The sequence below is a fragment of the Echinops telfairi genome, unplaced genomic scaffold (assembly GCF_000313985.2).
Source record: "Echinops telfairi isolate 266 unplaced genomic scaffold, ASM31398v2 ScPeMD7_15;HRSCAF=58, whole genome shotgun sequence".
In the NCBI taxonomy this organism is placed as follows: domain Eukaryota; kingdom Metazoa; phylum Chordata; class Mammalia; order Afrosoricida; family Tenrecidae; genus Echinops; species Echinops telfairi.
This window is the reverse complement of record NW_022103912.1, coordinates 2,425,852-2,449,098: the sequence shown is the minus strand read 5'-3', so window position 1 is coordinate 2,449,098 and position 23,247 is coordinate 2,425,852. Positions and strand designations below refer to the sequence as shown.

The 23,247-nt window shown below is 44.6% G+C and overlaps 1 protein-coding gene across 3 annotated transcripts in view; it reads right to left on the bottom strand.

Moving 5' to 3' along the window:
• The window catches only part of SCTR (secretin receptor), a 235,272-nt gene that overhangs the window by 33,737 nt on the left and 178,288 nt on the right, over positions 1-23,247 (bottom strand). The window contains exons 1-3 of one of the 3 annotated variants that reach the window (XM_045287430.1): positions 15,755-15,822; positions 8,546-8,656; positions 3,259-3,362 (exon numbers count right to left, since the gene is read on the bottom strand). In XM_045287430.1, the coding sequence (XP_045143365.1) occupies positions 3,259-3,362; positions 8,546-8,630 (189 nt within the window). In that variant the 5' untranslated portion in view covers positions 8,631-8,656; positions 15,755-15,822. Of the gene's footprint in view, positions 1-3,258; positions 3,363-8,545; positions 8,657-15,754; positions 15,823-23,247 lie in introns of those variants that run through there. The other 2 variants (XM_045287429.1, XM_045287428.1) reach the window with 2 other exon arrangements.

The following is a 23,247-nucleotide window of genomic DNA, read 5'->3' as shown; positions in this document are numbered from 1 at the left end:
TCTGAACAAGATCTGGCCTGTCATTCACAAGGGAGCGCATGAGTGAACAAACAAACTTAACTGATCGGTGGAGACAAAGGTAAAAGCAGCATGTTCATTATAATTATCTTAGCCCCTGGAAGAATTCAATTTTCAGTGTTTTCCCTTTTACCCGCTTTAAAAGAGCAAAAACAAAAAACAAACAAATTAAAAAAACACAAACCCCAACTAAGCCGGGTTTTCTTGGGAGTCAGTGGTATGTGTGTCCTTCAAGTTCAAACCATAAATACGTTTTCACATTTTGCATGTGAAACACTGCTAGGAATTATTATCATCTTAATATGAGCTGAAGCCAAGCAAGGTCTCATCCTCACTATTTTTGGACCATCACTTTTCTCTGCCCAACCGGAGCTTAACATTTACTTTTATTAAAGTTTGCTCCTTGGCTTGGGCTCTTCAACACTCCCACAAACATTGTGGTGAAGACTCTGGGGTCTCTTTGGTTTCAGCCAAGGCTCCTGATATGTGGTTCTCATCGTGTGGACCCCAACATTTTGGGGTGCTCTCAATGATTCTTAAGAGTGCAAGGGCAGGCATACAGAAATCATTTTGGACAATAAGGTGTAAGGGTGGATGTGCTGGAGGTTTGGGTTAGAAAACTCTTTTGCTTGTAGGAAAGAGTTGGGAAGCCAGGTTGGGAAGCCAGGTTGGGAAGCCAGGTTGATCATTGGGAAGCCAGGTTGATCCTGCCCTTGGACAGGTTATCAAAACCCCAACCAAACTCCCTGAGTCCATTCTGATCCATGGCCACCCTATAGGTCAAGGTGGGATCGACCCTGTGGGTTTCTGAGACTGTAGCTCTTTATGGGAGTTGAAAGCCTCATCTTTCCTCTGAGGAGTGACTGTGGTTTTGAAGAGCTAACCTCACAGTTGGCAGCCCGAGGGTGACCACTAGGCCACCAAGGCTCCAGAGACAGGTCAGAGCAGGGAAATTTGTGTTCATGATCGCCAAGGGCAGTCACCTTGCACCAGGAACATACCCGGTCTTCGGGAAAAGTCACCAGCAAGGGCAGATGGAAAGAGGAAAGGGTTCTTGGTAACTTTACAGTGTTACCTCATCAAAGGATTCTGAAATTCAGCCTCTGCTTTCCCAATTATTTCCAAGGAAATTAGCTCATTTCCTTATTAAGCCGGTTTAAAACTTGTTATTTACAGGGAAAGCATTTTTTGAACCTGGATTCTGCCAACCATCATCAGAACATTTCCTCTTAATTTTGCACATTTTACAAAGTTGGTAAGAGTAAGCTTCATGTCTTCGTATGAGTCAATGATACAAAAAAACATCTGTAGTGAGCAGAGCCATGGACCCTCCCTCCAAGGCAATGGGGGCCCCTCATAAGTATTTCCTGGATGCTGTTATTAGATTACACTCCCTGACCAGATCTGAAGATCTCATTGTGTTTCCATCTGGATGAGAATACTTGGGAGGGACGAAACTCTATCATCTGCGTAGGTCTGTGCTCATTATACTTCGAATTGAGCAAGACTGACTATAGAGAGTGGAGCCCTAAGACAAATTCAGAGGTGGGTGTGGTCAGCCCCACAACTCCCCCCTTTCTCCCTTTCTTCCCACCTCCAGGACCTTTAAACACGCTTCCACCCCACTCTCCAAGAAGCTTATCCATCCATGTTCCCCCCGGAGTTTAACTAATGAAACTGCTCGGGACACATCTCCCAAGTCAGCAAAAAGGGAGGACTTGGTTTGAATCCTGCCTCTGCTACCTCATAAGGATACCCACTGATCCAGGGGTGCTCAGGGGACCAGTTCACTGTCCCTTAAACCCGTTGGACGGCCGGACTACAGTTTAAAATAAAACTATGAACAAATTCCTATGCACACTGCACATATCTTATTTTGCAGTAAAAAAACAAACGGGGCAAAAACACCCGGCGGGCCGGATAAATGTCTTGGGGGGGGCCGCATGTGGCCCGCAGGCCGTAGTTTGAGGATGCCTGCACTGATCCACGTGAACCTCGGTTTTTTTATTTGAGAAGCGGAGAGAACAAAATGAACTCACAGGGTTGCCTTGAGGAGTAAGTCTAATTGAGCAGGAAGCAGCTGGCTCATGGTGGAAGTGCAGCGCAACGGTGAACATTACCCGGACACCAATGACTAGAAATCCCTCTGCCCTGTCGCTGCTATAGTCCTGTGACCAGACCAGTGCCTGGCCCATAGCAGGAGCTTAATACGTCTTCGTTGAATGAATGAGTACCTCCAGGGAGCTCCTATTTTCATGAGTGAGAAGACAGCACCATTTCAATATAATAGGGAAGGTAATAGAGTGAGGCCAATCCAGAGCACTAGGGTGGCCGTCTTAAGGGAAGGGAAGGAAGATCTTCCTGGAGTTTGTGGGGTCAGAGTGGAGTCTGGAAGGACATGGAAGAGTCTGTAAAAGACAGGGAGGGAAGGTTACCGCCAGGAGGACTAGCAAGGCCAAGGCAGGAGAAGACGGGCACGGGATGTACTGGGTTTGAGAGGCAGGGCTGTCCTGAGAGGCAACAACTCTGCTGAAGGCTTCTCAGAGGACAGTGACTTGGAGGGAGCCAGTCTGGCACCAGACCCCGGTGGCCACCTTCAGGGAGTGTCCCCAGAATCTCCCCAAAGGTTGAGTTCCCCACTCCCGCTCCCTCACGGCAGGGTGTACAGGTGCGTGGGCTCCACCTGCCCCCGGCAGAAGGAGGAGGCAACTCCTTTTGAGCCTGAGCACGGAGTGAGGGGTCACTCGGTCGGATGTTCTTCCACATTTCCATATGTGAAATCACGTCATTCTCTTCACAAACCTCTGCATTCCGAGCGAAGGTGAACCCCATTTCTCACATGAAGACATTGAGCCAAGAGGGGTTAAATGTCGCCACCGCCCCCCACGTCCCATGGCTAGATTCAGACTCACCAACGTGACTCCAATCATTTAATCCCTGCAACCATTCTCTCCCAGCGAATGAACAGTCAGTCAGTGCCTATCTCTCAGGGTGGTAGATGGAGGGTTTTTAACTATGGAAAGGGTACCACCTCAACCCCCCATGCACAGAAGATAGGATCCCCGGGTGACAGACAAAGGTAGTGACACAGGCCCACTGAACCCAGCAGAGCAGGGGAGGTGGCAGCAACAGCTCCCAGGTGTCTGGCCACCCACCAGGGATGTTCTACCCTGTCTTCTCTTAGGGGGTTTGCATCTTCAGGCCCTTGTCTCAGGGTCAGAGGGTGGTTGACAGACTTACCCGTTTCTCATTGGACAAGTTGTTCATGTCAACCCCACAGGCCACATCGGGCTTAGGGAAGGTTTCAGACCAGCCGCCTTGTGTACAGTTTCGAAGCAAGGAACCTGTGGGAGCCAAGCACGCGTGGGTGAGCAACGGTGACAGAGGCAACGAGAGATTCAGCTGCCTTTCCTTGAAGGACAGTCAGCTCCCTGACCGGCCCTGCTGACCCCTGAAGGATGTGTTCGTCAATCAGACAAAGTGAAGTGGGAAAGGTTTATAGGCAAAGGGCCTTCAAACCGGGCCAAGACTCAGTGCATGTGTGCATGCGGGTGTGACCCTGCGTGTGATGTATATGTAAGAGTGTGCTGCCATGCATGAGTGTAGACATGTGTTTGTGTGTGTGAGACAGAGTTGAACATTTGTGTGTGTGTGAGAGACTGATCATACCTGCTGATTGCTGAAACCTCAGTTTACCAATGAGGCTGGACCTGAGCAAAGCCCCTCTGAGCCTACAAGCACCACCCTTCTCCCTCCTGGGACCCTCTACCCTCACCTCTTCCTTAACACATACCCACAGTGGTGCCCCCAACACTGATGGGGGTCCTACTTTCCCCAAGTCCTGAGCCAGACGTGGGGATGCCAAAGACAAGGGAGATAGGTTGGTTCATGTCACGTCGCTCAATCTTCCCAACAATTCTCTCAACCGGACCTCAGGCCCCAGAGAGACAGGACTCTGTGTCACCACCCACCACCGCAGCCTGCGGCCCTCAGTCCATCCCAGTTCCAGCCACACTAGCACACAGTCTCTCTGACCTTTGTCCTACTGATGCCACTTCATTCGGAGCATGTCCATGACCACCTCCCCTCTTCCTCTCCCAAAGCTGACTCCACCTCCCTGGGGGCCTTCTCACCCTACCTTCTCCCCACCCACCCCCACCCCCCAACCGGGGGCCACTTCTGGCCATTTGGAGGTTTAACTGAGAGCTAGCCAACCACTGCTGGGTCTTTTATGGAGTCGTTAGTAGCAATCATAGGACTAGAAAGTGTGACAGTGGTGCTGAAGAGCAGCAGTCTCCAGGGCTTTGGGTTACGCAGCCCTCCCTCACCAAACCAGGCTGGTCTCATGTTCTTCTGAGTGTGCAATGCGCAAATGGAGATTTTTGTGCTCTCCTGTACTAATATGTAGTCATTCGTATGTGCCAGGCACGCTTGTAAGCACTTTACATGCATTAACGTATTGATTCCTAACAGGAAGAGCATGAGGTAGTCAGCATTATTTTTATAGTTACAGTACTACTGTAAGATGTAAATTCTAAGACCGTTTTATAGCTGAGAAAAACTGAGTATCAGAGCAGTTACATGACTCGCGCTAGGTCACACCTAGTAAATGGAGGGAATGGGGTTTGTACCCAGGGAGGAAGGCTCCAGAGCCGATACGCTTGATTATCACACTGTGTTCCACTTCTTAGTCCTGCACAGTGCTTCGGCCACTCGTAGGTCCCGCTGGCCTTTAGCAGAAAACTTGTGCTAATTGGTAAGGACCTTCAGCCACTCCCCAAATGAATGTTTCTCACTCCCAGCATTGCCCAGGGCTGTACGTCAGATCCCAGACATTGTTCATCCCCCGTCCTTGCAGTGCAGGGCCATGTCCTTGGTCTTTCACCCTGGGCCAGAGATGGTCGGCTGCTGCTGAGCTCCTAAGGGCAGGGCAGCATCTGTCTCATCTCCCTTTGCAGTATCCGACTCAGAAAGCACCTTGTCCGGGGCCCTTGCTCACTAAACCTTGGCTACTTGTCCAGAACAGTGAAGGAATGAAGATGCACCATCTGCCCTAAGTTGGCAAGAGAGACAAGGGAAGAACATTCCAACAAGGGGCTTGTACAGCAGGAGCCCAAAGGCTGAGCAAGGGGAGTCGCATGCAAAGAAGAACGTCTTGGACAGTCTCAGGGAAGCATTTCTTCTTGAACCTTAATGGCCCAGCTGCATCCAGTACTCTAGGTTCTCAGGACCGGTTGAGTTCTGGTCTCTGGGGTCTAACCAGCCGATGGGAGCACTTCCGTGCCCTTTGCTCAAACTCTGGCTGAGCCCAAACAAGAAACCCCCCCCCCCCCAAATAAAACCCAAACCAGTTGCTATCGATTCAATTCCAGGTCATGCCAACCCCATGGATGTGAGAGAAGACCTGCACCCCACGGGGTGTTCAGTGGCTAATTTTGCAGAACAAGATCAACAGGCCTTATTTCTAAGGCACATGTAGTAGTCTCAATTAGTGTTCTCTATTTTACCCCGGGGTTCCAATATCCATTGGACTGGATTCACAGAACTCACACAAAATCCACGACTGAAGGGTTTATCAAGGAAGTTAACCAGCTGTACTGCCCGTGAGAAATGCTCAGGGTTGAGTTGTGTATCAGGGAATGTTACAAAGTTCTCTCGGGTCTGCCAATAAATGCCCAAAGGGGCATCTCACTTCCCTGCGAGCCTCAACCCGAAGGCATTCAGTTCAAGCTCTGTCTTCCAGCAACTCTGGACTATTTTCTTTCCGCTTCTTTTTGTTTTTCCTATTCTGGAATCTCTATCAAATGTATGTTATCCTTTTTGATAGTGTCCCACATAATTCTTAGACTTTCTTTGCATTTTTTTTGTTCCTTCTATGGCTTGTTTTTCTCATAGATTACTATCAAGAAATTTTTCTTCAAGCTCATGAATTTACCCATTGCTCCTGTTCTACTGATTTGCTCTTTCAAAGTGTTTTCTATTTCTATTATTTTAATGTTAACTTTCTGGAATTCTATTTGCGATATTGTACGGCTTCTAATTTTTAATTTACTTTGTCAGCTCCCTCTTGTAGTGTTGTATTGTCCTGAGTTCTTCTAATTTCTTTTTCTTTCTGTTTTTTGCCAGTTTTCTCAATCTTTTTTCTATCTGTTGAATGTACCTAATGATCATTCTTCTGAATTCCTTTTATGGTGTTTCCAAGACCTCTTCTTCCACAGGAGGGTCTTTAAGTTCTCTATATTGGTTACACATTTGTTCCTTTCTGCTTTGTCTTTTCATTCAGACTGAAATTGCTGTTATCTTCAAGATATGCCATTTTTGTATCTGTTTCTATTTGTTGGTCATGTGGTGATGGAGTGGGTGGTTTGCCTCATGCACTAGCTGTAGTTGTTGGAGGTACAAGGGTGGATGGGTGAATGGGGACTCTTGACTCCATCAGATGGAGCAAGGAAGGAATAATAACAACAAAAGGGAAAGACACACACATCCCTAAGCCAGAACCAGCAACTGCTTTCATTCGCAGTCACCAATGTGTGGTTAACCAAGACTGTGCAGGGTGCAGCCACAGGTATGTGATCGTTAGGTTTATTGTGCCAACTAGGCCCCCATAAGAACATGTGGACAACGTTTCATCAGGTCACAGCTCAATTAAAAGCGAGATAAATGCGTTCCACGGCCGGCCTCCCATCACTCTGTCTCCCTGGTGATCAGACCACTGTGCTGCTGCTAGAGGTAGTCCTTTGCCTTGACCATGTGCTGCACTTCCAGTGGGTCAAGCAAACCCATGGACCATGTTGCCTTGCGGTGCATCACTAGAGCTTGAGACTCCATTGGGACCTGCTTCTCTAAGCTTCAAAGCTAGACTGTTGCTACCACACCCTGCTGTCTGCTTCCTGCGGCTGACCTTCCAAGTCTTGCCTGAGGGCAGATTTTGCTGTCCGCTTCCTTGACCTTGAACCAGCAGCTGGAATGAATTGAAGGACCTTCCATCCACAAAAGTGAGTTGAACTGAGCTCTCTGTACTGCTGTGTGCACTAATAAGGTGGTATATGGTATATTCCTTCTCCAATATAAACCTATATCTATCTATCTATCTATCTATCTATCTATCTATCTATCTATCTATCTATCTATCTATCTATCTATCTAAATCATAAGTGTCCTGGTTTTGTTTCTTGAGAGAACCCTGCCTAACATAGAGGTTATAGGGAGTTACGGATGATTCCACACCTTTTGCGTCCCAAGTCTCTACACTGATGATTTACTAAAACAGTAAAGAAACAGGGGAAAAGAAACAACAAAACCCTACACCAGAAAATCCTTGTCTGAATTCTGTGGTCACCAGGGGGGGTGTTGGTATTAGGGATGATTCCACTCCTCTTGCAGCTGTTCTATCAGTTTATCAAAACAAAACAAACAAGGGGGAAAACACACACACACCACCACCAGCAACAACAAAAGAAATCCAGTTCAGCTGCGAATCTGTTTTGAGCCCCAGAGCACTCCAGGAGATTGAAACCATCATCGTTTTCAAAACATTTTCTTTCTACTTGAGCCTTTGGTATCAGCTCATTTTTCCTTCTCCCCCACCCTCCCTCCCTCATGAACCCTTGATAATTTATTTAAAAAAATTTTTTTCATGTCTTACACTGACTGATGTCTCCTTTTACCTACTCTTCTGTAGTCCATCCCTCTGGGAGGGGGTAATATGTAGATAACTGTGATAAGTTCTCCCTTTCTCCCTCTACCTTCCCCTTACCTTTCTGGTATGGCTACTCTCATTATTGGTCCTGAGGGGGTTTATCTGTCCTGGATTCCCTGTGTTTCCAGCTCTTATCTGTACCAGTGTTCATGGTCCAGTCCAGCCAGATTTGTAAGGTAGAAGTGACTTCATGATGGGCGGGGGGAGCATTAAAGAACTCGAGAAAAGTTGTATGTTTCATCATTGCTATACTGCACCCTGGCTTGCTTGTCTCTTCCTTATGACCCTTCTGTAAGGGGATGTCCAATTGTCTACAGATGGACTTGGGGTCTCCACTCCGTGCTCCCCCTCACTCACATGATATGATTTCTTTTGTTCTGGGTCTTTGTCTTGGCTATAATCTTTATGGAAGCAGATTGTCAGCTCTGTTCCCCAAGGTACCTCTCGGGGGGTGGTCTCAAACCACCAACCTTTAGATTAGTAGTCAAGCACAAATCATTTGAACCACTTAGCATCCTAAAACAAAGGAGAGAAGGCCCGAAATGGGGGGATGTTGGGCAGAAAAAAGCAAATCCATCATCTTTCATCACTTGCCTCTATATTGCCTCTGACCCTTTTGTTGAGTACCCTGTGAACTGAACCCACCACTCCCTCCCCAGCAAGGTTTCTTTTCTCAACAAGGAATTCCCTCCCACTGCTTGACCCAAGAAAAGATTTCTTGGTTTCAGACTTTCTAGAAGAAGTTCTTTTCCTGGGGACCATCCCCCAGATCCTTAGCCAGGCCCACTCCAATGGGTCACTTGAGGGCTATGTTCTGGTCATTACCATTTCTGCCTGTGAGCATCTGGAGGAATCTCGGACACTGCACTTCCACGGTCCAGCCTGTGGTGGTGGATGGCCAGCAGCTCATGTTGTCCCATTGCCCTTCACAGCCTGCTGAGGAAAGTGTCAGGATCAGACAGGGATAATTGTGAGATAACACCCCTGGTCCAGCCCTGCCCCCATCTCTAGTACCCTTGCCAACCTCAAACCCACCCCAACAGCTCTTGCATTTTTGGTGTTGGTGTTGGTTCCAAAGTTCTCATTAGAACTGGCTCCTTGAAATCGAGAATCAATGGTGTCTAATATACCTCTTCCTTTGCAGGGCCTGAATTCTGCCATCTATGTAGTAAGTGCTCAGTGGTGAAAACAAATAATCATATGAATGAATGACTGGGGAATACTGGAAGCAATAGAGGAGTTTGGCAGAGTGGCAGGATACAAGATCAACAAACAGAAGTCTATAAGACTGCTATACACATCAGATAAGACAGAAGAGAAGATCAAAAAGTTGGTACCCTTCACAATAGCCAAGCACAAATGGAAATATCTAGGGATATACCTGACTAAAAGAACAAAAGATCTATATGAGGAAAACTATAAAACACTATTACAAGAAACCAAGAGCGACCTCAACAAATGGAAGAATATCCCATGGTCATGGATTGGAAGACTCAATATAGTAAAGATGTCAGTTCTGCCCAAGGCACTATATAAGTTTAATGCAATCCTGATACAATTGCCCTCGTCTTGTATCAAAGAAATGGAAAAACTGATTACCAACTTCATAGGGAGAGGGAAGAAGCCCCGAATCAGCAGAAACTCCTCAAGAAGGACAGAGTGGGAAGGCTTGCTTTATCTGACTTTAGCACATTTTATACAGCCACAGTGGTCAAAACTGCATGGTATCGGTATAATGACAGATACTCAGACCAACGGAAAATAACTGAAAATCCAGATTAAAGTCATCAGCATACAGACAACTGATCTATGATAAGGGCCCCCAAAATATCAAATGGAAAGCAGATGCCCTCTTCAACAAGTGGTGCTGGGAAAAATGAATATCTACCTGCAGAAAAATGAAGCAAGACCCTTACCTCACTCCATGCACAAGAATAAACTCAAGGTGGATCACAAACCTCAAGGTAAAACCCTAAACTATTAGGGCCATCAATGAGGGTATTGGGACCAATCTGAGAACTTTGGCACAGGGAATACATAGGCTATCAGAAATAGGGAAGGACATAAATACAGATGAGTCACAATAGACAAGTGGGATATACTGAAGATAAAACACTGTGTACATCGAAAGTATTCACCAAGAGAGTAGTAAGAGAGCCCACAGACTGGGGAAAAAATCTTTAGCAATGACTCATCAGACAAAGGCCTTCTTACTAAAATCTACAATACTCTGCTAGCTTCCAAAAAGAAAAAAAACTAATTGCTCACTCAGGAGGGGGGCAAAGGACCTGAACAGAAATTTCACAAGGGCAGAAATCTGAATGGCCAAGTAACATATGAGAAAATGTTCCTGATTATTAGCCATAAGAGAAATGTCAATTAAAACAGCAATGAGATACCACCTCACACACTCAAAGATAGCCCAATTCAAAAAATCAGAAAGCAACAAGTGTTGGAGGGGCTGGGGTGAGACAGGAACTCTCATCCACTGCTGGTGGACCTGTAGGTATGTTCAGTCATTATGGAAATCGATTTGGCAATATCTAAAACAGATGGAAATTGAGCTACCATATGACCCAGAAATCCCCCTACTGGGCGTATACCCAGAAGAGGCAAGAAACAAACCACGGCCAGACAGATTTTGTATTTTGACACTGTTTCATTGACTTAACAGATTTTATGATTCTGTCTTCTTGCTTAGTTGACATTTAATCATTATATAATATCCCTTTTTTCTCTTATGCTGTTTTTTTCTTTAAAGTTTATTTCATCAGAAATTAATATTGCCACTCATACTCTTTTAGGAGTGCTATTAGCTGTTCAAGTCAGGTTTATCATTTTGATTTTCTATAGTCATCTCTCTGATATACTCTATTTGGTAACACTTTCCTTCTATCCCTTTATAATGGATAGAGGGAAATATTCAGAGTCTTATTAACAAGTAGATCCCACAAATGTACCTTGGACTCCCAAAGTCATCCATAGTCTTCTGCAAACCAGATTCTCACTACTTAGGCTATATACTATTCCCTCCTTTGGCTTCAGATAATATGATTTATAATCCTTCCGTCACTGATGTTGGTATTCTTCTTCCACTGTGAACTTGGCTGACATTTCACCTAGATGGCTGCTTGTTTGGAAACAAGCTTTTAAGACCCCAGACGCCACGTTATCTGACAGCTGGGCACCATCTAATTTCTTGCGCACACTTTGCTATAGCACCCATGTCATCTGAGTTCTCTTCCTGTGGGTGAGGATTGAACAGGGCCGTAATGTAAGAATTAATTGTCTTAAATTGGAGGCTATTAAAAAAATCCCAATAACAACAAGTGCGGGGTGATACAGCTTTACTGGTGAATTCTACAAACACTCAGAGAACAGTTGACACAAATTCTACTCAGATTGCACCAGAATATAGAAAAGCAAGAAAAATGACCCATCTCATTTTGAATGAGCATAATCCTGAACCAAAACCAGGTAAAGACATCACTGAATGACAAAAATATAGATTAGAATCCTTTATGAAAATAGATGCAAAAATTCTCGACAAAATTGTACCAAATAGAATCCATCAATATGTAATTTATATGGTAATTTTGTGATATATATTTTATATATGATATAAATATATTATAAATAAATATATAGAAGCATATTGTGATTATGTAGGGCAATATCAGATATACAAATATAGTTCAACATAAGAAAACACATCAGTATAATCCATTTCATAAGTAAAACAAAGGAAAGAAGCCACATGACCATATTGATTGATGTGTAAAACACATTTGACAAAATCCAATATCCATTCCTTGTAAAATCACTCAGCAAGCTATAAATAGAAGGGAAACGCTCCAGCACAATTAAAACCATATATACAAAACCAACAGCCAACCTAGCTTTTAATGGCGAGGACAATTCCCTTTTCAAATGGGAACCAGAGAAGGATGCCCTTCCTCACCACTGCTATTCCATATTGGAAATAAAAAATAAAGAGTCTTAGCCAGAGCGAGAAGGCAATAAAGGGGAAATAAAGTCATCCAAACTCACAAAGAAGAAGAAAGACTTTATTTGCAAACGATGTAACCCTATACATCGAAAATCCCATAGAGACAAACGTAAGGGTTTTAATATAAGATATAAATACTCTACTGAACATAATGGAAAAGTACACTACAGATGATGAAATAGGGAAGCGGGGCCTTTTACGTATATGACATTTGTGTACATCAAAAGACCTCATTAAAAGATTATAAAGAAAATCCACGTATTGAGAAAATATATTTGGACATGATATACCAGATAAAGGGCTAACGTTTAAAATATATACAAAACTACACCTTAATAAGAAAAATACAAATAGCCCAATCAAAATTGGGCACAAGACATAAATAGACAACGTATGAAAACTGATATATCCAGTTAGCCACCATCACATCAAGAAATGTTCCCATTCATTAGTCAAAAGAGAAATAAAAATTAAAACAATCAGACGTCATCTCTCGCCAACACTATTAGCAAAATGAAAACAGTCAATGCTGGTGAGGATGTCGAGATACTGGCACACTCATACACTGTTTGGGGGACTGCAGAATTGTATAGCCACTATGGACGTCAGGAAGAACTGGTGCCTTGTGGTTACTTGTTGGGCTGCTACCGGTAAAGTCAGCAATTTGAAATCATGGGGACTTTTACTTGTGCCAAGAGTTAGTGTTGAAATTCACAGGGGCAGTTCTACCCTACCCTATAGGGTCGGTATGAGTCAGCCTTGATTCGATGGCGGTGACTTTGATTTTGGGTTATATAAGTCAGTATGCTGCTTCCTTAAACAAATCCAAATCCAAATATCTTATAACCTTGCAATCTCACTACTTGGTATATACGCTAAAGAAATAAAGAACAAAACATAAATAGACATATGCATCCCCGTATTTACTGAAGCAATTTCTTTTCTTGGGGGCTCTTACATCTCCCACCACAATACATATATTCATCCAGTGTGTCAAGCACATTTGTACATATGCTGCCATCATCATTTTCAAAGCATTTTCTTTCAACTTGAGCCCTTGATATCAGCTCCTCATTTCCCCCTCCCTCCCTCGCCCTCCCTCCCTCATGAACCCTTGATAAGTTATAGATTATTATTTTCATATCTTACATCGTCTTCTGTCGCCCATTACCTGCTTTTCTGTTGTTCACCCCCCTGGGAGGGGATTATATGTTGATCCTTGTGATTGATATCCCCTTTCTCCCCCCACCTTCTCCTATCCTCCTGGTATTGCTACTCTCATTGTTGGCCCCGAGGGGTTTATCTATCCTGGATTCTCTGTGTTGCGGGCTCTTGTGGGGCCAGTCCCCAACAACTAATCGTGGGTTCAATAGGAGCAAGTGTACGGTTAAAATATATAGCTATATAATAAAGTCATAGAGAATAAGGAGAGTTAGAAGAGAGATTGGAATAATGGAGTCAGACACATTTCATAGTAGCATGCTCACCTCAGCCCCACTCAGTGGTCCATGTGGAGATGGGAGACCAGAGGGCAGGAGAGAGGGGGAAGGGAAGGAGGACAAGGGGAAAGGAAACTGGGGAGCGAAGACCAGGAGAGAGGAAGGGGGAGCAAGGGAGAGGGCAGGGGGAACAAGGGGAGAGAGCTCTTTATTACTAACTAAGGCCTAAATGTCTTTGAGGGGCATGCAAGCCCCCTAATTCCAGGTAAAGACATATGTCATAGGTCACAGGAAGGGGTTGTGCTATAGGTACTACAGTAATGGGAGGGGGATGATGTAGGGGTCTACATGCAATAGGAAGGGGAGGGATTGGGGGTATAGATGTGGCAAGATGGGCGGATCCTAGATTCAGGATGGCAGCCTAACTTTGGATGAGCAGGTTTGACCACTTCTCTGGCTCTCCATGGAAACCATTATCAGTAGGGTGTGAACCCCACCTACTGTGGACCTGACTGAAGGCTGCCAGCCTTCAGGGAGAAGGACTCTATTGTCCTTAACAGCAGGAAGTGGGCTCCACCTGTGGTGGGACCAGATGTACTGGGAAGGCAGAAATGCATCTGACTTCCCACCATGGGCTGGCAAACAGCCTCTAGTGTTTGGCCTATCTTTGGGGGATGCAAAGCTGGGGAAAAGTCTCTTTATCATCCCACAATTCCCCCTTTTGTTTTACAAGTAAAATGTAAAAGAGCCACAAACCCTGACACTACATCCTGCAGCCACAACAGGCCACTGTGGTCCTCAGCTCCATCTTGGTGCCAGGGCACAGATGCCTCCCCTACTAGTAGGTGAGTCAGCAGAAACCCATGGGTCCAGTACAGAGCAGATGCTCAGTAAACGCAATGGAGAGACACATGGATAGAAGGCTGGAGCCTTTGGTCCCTCCATATTCCCCATCATCCATTCCTCATAAATGGTCCCTGGCCTTTGAGAACTCTGCCTTCCAAACCAAACCAAACCTTGGACTACAGGGCGGAGTTGAACTGCCCCATAGGCTTTCCCAAGGCTATAACCTTTGCAGGCGGCCACGTCTTTCTCTGGCAGAGGAATTTATTGGCAGTGTTCTTAGCAGCTGTGCCACAGCTGGGTACCAATGCCAGCCTTCCTGGTAACTTCCATGCCAGAGTCAGCTGACTCCTGGGGGGAAGCAATTGGTAGGGGAGAGGGCAAGAAGATGGAGGAAGATGTGAGGGGAGGGGAGACAGAAGGAAAGGAGAAAAGCAGGCCCAGGGACATGCAAATTAAGCCCCAGGGATGACCTGGTTCTCCCACTGTCGGTATTTTGAGCCTGATGGCATCAGAGAGGAGGCCAAGTCTGGGGCTTCAGGGACAGGCCTGCCCTGTGGTGACAAGGGTCGGCTGTGGCCCTGGGAAAGCTGGTGATTGCTGGAGACACTCAGAGGGCACAGTGTACATGCACTCGCACAAGGACGAGAGAAGCACCCATTGGATGGAGGAACTGGGGGTTCTTGAGGAATATGGGGAAGGAGACATATCTTGAATGTTCTTGAACCTTCATTCTAAATTTCATGGGGATCCCCGAAGGAGGAGGCGCTTTGGGGCTCTTTATTTCAGACTCCCTAAGGGCACGAGGCAGGATCTGCTACTATCGTGTATAATGGCTTTAAAATCTAACTGTGAATGCTGCTCCCCAGGCCTGGGTAGGATCTCCCAGAGCTCAGTCGATCCCTAGGTGCCTCCCAAATTGCCCTTGTGACCGTGGCTTGGTCCTGAGAGGCTCTTCTTAGACTTGTTGGTTCTCTGCCATAACTTAACCCAGTGTCTGGAGTCCCTAGAAGCTAAGGCTGCCCTCTTTCTCGGTGCTTACGCAGAAGAATTAAGCATGAGAGTGGGAAGCTTCCTCTGGCATGGCAGTTTCCACATCAGCTCTGTGCAGCGGCTCTTGCAATATGTCACTGCTGTACCATGAAAATACAAACATTTCTGATCTCACACTGGGGCAGGTCAGCCAGGGCACGGGCTGAAGATGCTGGTCCATGAAGCGGAATGGCTAGGCTGACCCGGCCAGACAGATACGGAGGGCGCCAGAGTGTCTGCAAGGCTTCCTGGAATGGGTTGTGCCGAGGAGGGTCCACAGGGACACTGGCCTCATTTGGATAAAGGGCAGAGTGGTGCTGAAGGATTTCAGAGGAGAGCTGCCACCGTCACTTTGCATGCCAGGCCGAGACAGAACCAAGGCACCCAAGCGGGGAAGCAGGCACAGTGCCCACGAGGCCCCATGTCAGAGCTAGGCCACACGCCCCCCCTGAGCTGGGGATGAGCAAGGCCATTTGGTGAAATGAGGAACTGGGAGCTTTGTAAGCAGGGCTACTGGTCATCTTCTTTTCACTATTACTATTTTGCCTTCTCTTTCACCCAAGATACGATGGCTCCCTTCTAGTTAGCAATTTACCCTCCTTTGTGACCGCTGGTAACCATCAAAGGATGGCTCTTTTACAATGACAACCCCTTCATGACATTTTATAATACTGGTTCCATACCATATCTGTCCATTTGTGATCAACTTACTTCAGCATACGGCCCTTCAGGTTCATCCACTGAACGCGGGTGTGCATATCTCTTTTTCTGTCACGGCACTAATTTCTCTGGGATATATAGTTTTCCACCGTGGTGTTACTGGAATACATGATGGAGTCAAAGAGCTGAACAGAAAATTTCAAAAGATGCTGAGGAAGACAAAGCAGTCTAATGAAATGTACAAGGACGTGGAATTAGAAAACTACAAAGGAAAAATATCCTCAGCATCTCTCAAGCTGAAAGAATGGAAGTTAAAACTCAAACCTGGAGTTGAAATAGTGAAGGATTCTGTGGGGAAAATATTGAACAATGCAGGAAACACCCAAAAAAGGGAGAAGGCCCCAAGCCTGTTCTTCACCGTCATTAATGAGCATCCAGTCCCGCCCAGTGCTCGGGCCAAAAATCTGAGAGTCATACTTGACTCCTTCCTTTTTCTCATTATTCTCAATAAATTTACCTTAACCAAATCCTCCAGTTTGAACTCAAAAATATATTCAGAATTTAACTACTTCTCACTATTTTTATGCAACATTTACCTTTATCCAAAGCATCACCTCCTCTTTGAAAAATTTAAGTCGTCTACTAAATGCTCTCCCTAGCTTCGACCCTTGCCTACTGTAGTAATTTCCTAAGACGGCGAAAACAAAGTAATCCAAAGAGGTGGCTCTTAAGAACAGACACCTCCACCCCCATAGTTCTGAAAACGAGAAGCCTGGGTTCAGAAGAGGGGCATAGGCATGTTCTCTTTCAGGGCTTTATCCGTGAGGAATATCCTATCTCTCCTCTCCGGACTCCAGACATTTCTTCACGTGACTACAGCATAACTCCATTATCACGTAATTGTCTTCCCTGTGTCTCTGCCTGTTCTCTTCTTTTATAAGAATGCCATTCTGATTGGATTAAGACCCACTCTACTCTGGCATGCCCTCAATTCAATTAACACGCTAAATGCCCTATTTCAAACTAAGATAACCTTCACTGGTACTAAGGGTTAGGACTTCAACATACCTTTCTTTGGGGCACAATGCAATCTGTAAGAACCACCTTAGTCTAGTCTTAACCCACCAACTAAAACCCACCAGGGTTTTATCAGACCATGGCTTGTTCAATCCTTCAATCACACCCGGTCTCCTTCAGTGTACATTCCAAAGTCCTTACCAAAGAGCCTTCAAGGTCTCATGGGACAGGCTCCTCGCATGTCCATCTCCTCTCAGTCTTCCTCTCCCTCTTCTTTTACATTACTCCTCCCTTGCCACCTTCCCCATGAGACAACAACACGCCAAAATATGTGGAAGGAATACACAAGAGTCACGGCACCAAAAAAATTCAAGTATTTCAAGAGTGAGCATATAATTAAGAACCAATGTAATTGAAGGAAGAAGTCCAAATTGTTCTGAAAGCACTGGCAACAAACAAGGGCTCAGGAATTGACAGGGTATCAATTGAAATGTTTCAACAAACTGATACAGTGCTGGAAGAACTCACTAGTCTATGCAAGGAAATTGGGCCAACAGATTGTAAGAGATCCATATTTGTGTCCATTCCAAAGAAAGGCGGCCTAACAAATGTGAAAATTATCCGACAATATCATTAATACTACATACAACTATTTTTTTTCCTGAAAATAGTTTTAAAGCAATTGAAGCAGTACATCCACAGGTAACTGCCAGAAGTTCACGTCAGATTCAGAAGAGGACATGGAACAAGGTTATCATTGCTAACGTTAGGAAGACCTTGACAAAAGCAGAGAAGACCAGAAAGAAGTTTACTTGTGTTTCATTGACTATGAAAATGCATTCAACTATATGTATCATAACAAACTATGAATAACATTGCAAAAAATGGGAATTCCAGAACGCTTAATTGTGCTCACAGAGAACCAAGAGGCAGTGATTCCAACAGAACAGGGGTTTAAAAAAGGAAAGTTGCGTATCAGGGCTGTACCCTTTCACCATGTTTAGTCCATCGGAAAGCTGAGAAGAAGTTGAACTATATGAAGGAGAACATGGTGCAGGATTGGAGGAAGGCTCAGTAACAACTGGCAATATACAGATGGCATGACCTTTCTTGCTGAAAGTGAGGACATGAGGCAGGTACTGATGAAGATCAGCAGTCTTCAATATGGATTTCAACTTAATGTCAAAAAGGGAAAAATCCTCACAATTGGATCCAACGAACATCATGATAAATGGAAAAAAATGGCAACTGATTTTATTTTGCTTGGATCCACAATTGAAGCTCACGGAAGCAGTATTCAGAAAAGCAAATGATGTATTTTTTTAAAAAATCATTTTATTGGGGGATCATACAACTCTTTAAAAAATGTAATCATTTTATTGGGGCTTGTACAACTCTTCTCACAATCCATACATCCATCCATTGTGTCAAACACATTTGTACATTTGTTGCTATCTTCATTCTCAAAACATTTGCTTTCTATTTGAGCCCTTGATATCAGTTCCTCATTTTCCCCCTCCCTCGCCGCTCCCCCTTCCCTCATAGCACTTGATAATTTATAAATTATTATTATTTTGTTATATCTTACACTGTCAGACATCTCCCTTTACCCACTTTTCTGTTGTTCATCCCCCAGGGAGGAGGTTATATGTAAATCCTTTTAATCTGTTCCCCCTTTCTCCCTCACCTTCCCTCTACCCTCCCAGTATCTCCACTCTCACCACTGGTCCTGAAGGGATCATCTGTCCTGGATTCCCTGTGTTTCCAGTTCCTATCTGTACCCGCGCACATCCTCTGGTCTAGCCAGATTTGTAAGGTAGAATTGGGATCATGATAGTGGGGGGCAGGGCAGGGAGGAAGCATTAAGGAACTAGAGGAAAGTTGTATGTTTCATCATTGCTACATTGCACGCTGACTGGCTCGTCTCCTCCCCGTGAACCTTCTGTGAGGGGATGTCCAATTGTCCACAGATGGGCTTTGGGTCTCTACTCCGCACTCCCCATCATTCACAATGATTTGATTTTTTGTTCTTGATGCCTTATACCTGATCCCTTCGGCACCTCATGATCACACAGGCTGGAGAGCTTCTTCCATGTGAACTTTGTTGCTTCTCAGCGAGATGGTCACTTGTTTATCTTTGAGCCTTTAGGACCCCAGACACTGTATCTTTTGATAGCCAGGTACCATCAGCTTTCTTCACCACATTTGCTTCAGTGAACGTATTGGGGAGGTGAGCTCACAATGATATGATTTCTTGTTTTTTGATGTCTGATACCTGATCCCTTCAGCCCTCCTGATCACACAGGCTGGTGTGCTTCTTCCATGTGGACTTTATTGCTTCTGAGCTAGTTGGCCACTTGTTTATCTTCAAGCCTTTAAGACCCCAGATGCTATATCTTTTGATAGCCGGCCTCCATCAGCTTTCTTCACCACATTTGCTTATGTACCTGCTTTGTCTTCATGTGTCAGGAAGGTGAGCATCATGGAATGCCAGTTTAATAGAACAAAGTGTTCTTGCATTGAGGGAGTACTTGAGCGGAGGCCCAAACCTATAAATAGATGCACATAGATCTATTTCCCCATCCTCATATATAAATATATTTACACATGTACATGCATGTACTTAGACCTCTATAAATGCCCTTTGCCTCCAAGTTCTTTCCTCTATTTCCTTTTGCTTTCCTCTTGCTCCATCATGTTCAGCCTTCATTTGTGTTTCAGTAATTCCTCTCGGTTACATTTCCCTAGATCAAGCCCTACCAGGCCTCTTATATCCTCCTCGCCACTGATTTTGGATCACTTGTTGTTCCCTTGTGCCTGGGTTTGTTAACACCACTTCCTTTCCCCCACCTCCCCCTCTCCCATGTCCCTCCAAAACTGTTGGTCCCATTGTTTTCTCCTCCAGATTGTTTATCTAGCCTATCTTATCTAGATTGACCTGCAGAGATAATAACATGCACAAAAACAAGACAGAGCAAAACCAAGCAACAAAAGAAAACAACAACAACAGAAAACAATGACAAAAAAAAGAAAAGCCTGCAAATAGTTCAAGGTCTGTTTGTTGACATTTAGGAATGTTTTCCGGTCAAGTCTGATAGAGTGTCATGCCCTGGCCCCAAAGTCTATTTTTGGTACTCCCTGGGGACATTGTTGCTCTGCACCCCTTACTGTTCTGTTGCACATCCCTTCATGTTTTGCCTCGGTGTGGTGGGGTCAGATTGGGAGCAATTCCCATACTATGTCTCCAGTGTTGTCCCTTGTAGGGCTATGGGTCAGTGAATAATGTGTTTCATAGTGGGGCTGGCCATGGTCCTCTCTGTGCATTGGCTGCTCTGCGCGGGGATATCATCCTCAAGACTTTGTGGGCCAGGATGTGCTCCACTCTCTCTTCCTCCCCCTTCATTTGTTCCTGTGTGCTCAGATCAGACATGTCCCTCCTCCCTGAGCTGTAGCTTCAGTCTCACCCCTGATTTTTAGTATTCTTTTCTTTTGCTATTAGTAGGAATGTCCTGTTGACTCTGCTCGCATTGCTGTAAATTTTGTGCCAGCATATCAAACACAAGTCTCTCTTCCTTTTTCATATGTGCACGTATTGCTATGAAACATCCCATGATACCTGCCTTTGCTGTGTCCCATACATTTTGGTACATCGTGTTCTCATTCTGGCTGGTTGCTAGAAATTTCCTAATTTCATCCCTGATCCGGGTGCAAATTATGTATTTCAAAGAGAAAATCTGCTGCAAAAGACTTCTTAAAACACTAAAGAGAAAACATGCCGCTTTGAGGACTAGGGTGTATCTGCCCCAAGCTATAGTATTTCAGTCACCTCCTATGTAGCTGAACGCTGACAATGAAGAAGGAAGGCCAACTAAGGTGTGTTGTATTTGCATTATGCTACCAGTGACGAATACGGACTATACCACAAACTACCTGAAGAAGTAACCCTGATGCTTCAAACGTACAGCTGAAATGCTCCTCAGAAACGAGGCTGGCAAAACTCTATTTCACATACTTTGGACATGTTATCGGGAAGTTTCTAAAGAACGCGTAGTAATAAAAAGAAGGTCAGGGAAAAAGAGGAACGCTCTCCATGAGATGGATTGGCCCCGTGGCTGCAGCAATGGGCCCCAATAAACAACTGTTGTGAGGGTGGGAGGAGACCCAGCAGTGCTGTGTTCTGTTGTGCATGGGGCTGTGATGAGTCACAACCGACTTGCACTTAGCAAAAATATTCAAGGAGGTATCCCCTCCCAAAACGGATTTTTTTTCAAACCTATGTATTTCAATTTTTTTGTACAAAACAACCTTATAACCCTCAAAGTACTCCCCATTACACTTAATTCATTTGTCAAATCTGTGATTCCATTCTTGGGAACATTTCTTTAAGTCATTTTATTGGGGACTCTTACAGCTCTTATAGTATTTCATACATCAATTACATCAAGCATCTTTGTATATACGTTGCATCATCATTTTGGAAACACTTTTCAAACTCATTTGTTTGGATTTCTAAGAGAACCTCACTCATTTGTTTTCTTTACCTCTTCAAATTGCTGCCTCTCATGTCCCTCTTCATTCTCAGAAACAAAAAGAAGTCACACAGAGCAAGGTGAGATGAGTAAGGTGTGTGGGGCGAGAAAAGCATGCTGTTTATCTTTGTCAAAACCTAGCACTCTGAGATGGCTGCATGAGCAGGTACATTGTCGTGGCCCCCGTCTGCCACAAATCAGGCCTTTTTTTGTCGCACACTGTTATTCAATCTTTTCAGAACCTCTACATAGAAAGCTTGAATAACAGTCTGACCTGGTGTAATAAACTCCAAATTCACTATCCCCCTCACATAATTTTCTTTTTAAATGAGCATCATCTTGATCTTTAGTTTCACTTGACAAGGTGATGATGTCTTCCACTGGCTTGACTGATGTTTGTTTTCCAGGTTGTAAGAATGACACCATGTCTTGTCACCAGTAATGACCTTGGGAGAAAAGTCTGGGTCGATTTGGAGTTGTTCTTTCAAAGCACGCATGTTTCCACTTGATGCTCTTTTTCCTGGTCAGTCAGAATCCCAGGCACAAATTTCACAGCAACAATTCTCATTCCCAAATCTTCTGTTAAAATTCACAGAACCGAGCTCCAAGATAGTCAGATAACTTCCCCGTCTCTTCAATGGTCTGCCGTTGGTCTTTGAGCACAAGTGCATGAATTTTTTCAACATTTTCATCTGTTTGGGAAGTTGATGGACATCCAGACTGAGGTTTGTCATCAATTGAGACTTTACACTTTTTGAAATGAGAAAACCACTCACACACTTGCATTTTTCCCATAGTGTTGTCCTCGTAAGCTGGTTCAACATCACAAAGGTTTCTGGGGCATTTATTCCCAAGCAGAAGACAAAAATTTCACAGCTCCATGCTGTTCTCTTAAATTGGACATTACAAAAAACAAGATTTGAGTAAAACTGCTTTAATGAAAGAATTCATTGTGACCAGAGAGAACCTCAGTTTGTTCCTCTATAAAAACTAGTAGATTAATACCTCATGAAAATTTGTGCAAATTCATACTGGCCCACCAAGCCTTGAGGACGATATTCCCACTCAGAGCAGCCAATCCACAGAGAAGACCACATGGCTGGCCCCACTACGAGACACAGCATCCCTCACTGACCCATAGCCCTAGAGGGGACAACACTGGAGACACAGTGTGGGAATTCTGCCCGATCTGATCCCACTACACCGAGGCAAAACACTAAGGGCATGGAACAGAACAGCAAGGGGAACAGAGCAATGAAGTCCCCAGGGAATACCAAAAATAGACCTTGGGGCCAGGGCTTGATGCCCCAACACACTCAACTGGAAAACACTCCTAAAGGCCAACTAACAGTCCTTGAACTAACTGCAAGCGTTTCTTTCTTGAGTGTTTTGTTTTGTTTGTTTTTTGTCAGTGGTTTGTGGGTGTTGTTGTTGTTGTTTTGTTTTCGTTTGTTGCTTGGTTTTACTCTGTCTTGTTTTTGTGCATGTTATTATCTCCACAGGTCTGTCTAAATAAGATAGGCTCCATGAACAATCTGGAGGAGAAAATAACAGGACCAACAGTTCTGGGGGGACATAGGAGAGGGGGAGGTGGGGGGAAAGGTAGTGGTGTTAACAAATCCAGGGACAAGGGAACAACAAGTGATCCAAATCAGTGGTGAGGGCAGGTATAGGAGGCCTCGTAGGGCGTGATCAAGGGTAATGTAACCAAGAGGAATTACTGAAACCCAAATGAAGACTGAGTATGATAGTGGGACAAGAGGAAAGTCAAAGGAAATAGAGGAAAGAGCTAGGAGGCAAAGGGCATTTATAGAGGTTTAGATAAAGACATGTACATATGCAAATACATTTATATATGAGGATGGGGAAATAGATCTATGTGCATCTATTTATAGATTTAGTACTAAGGTAGCAGATGGACATTGGGCCTCCACTCAAGTACTCCCTCAATGCAAGAATACTTTGTTCTATTAAACTGGCATTCTATGATGCTCACCT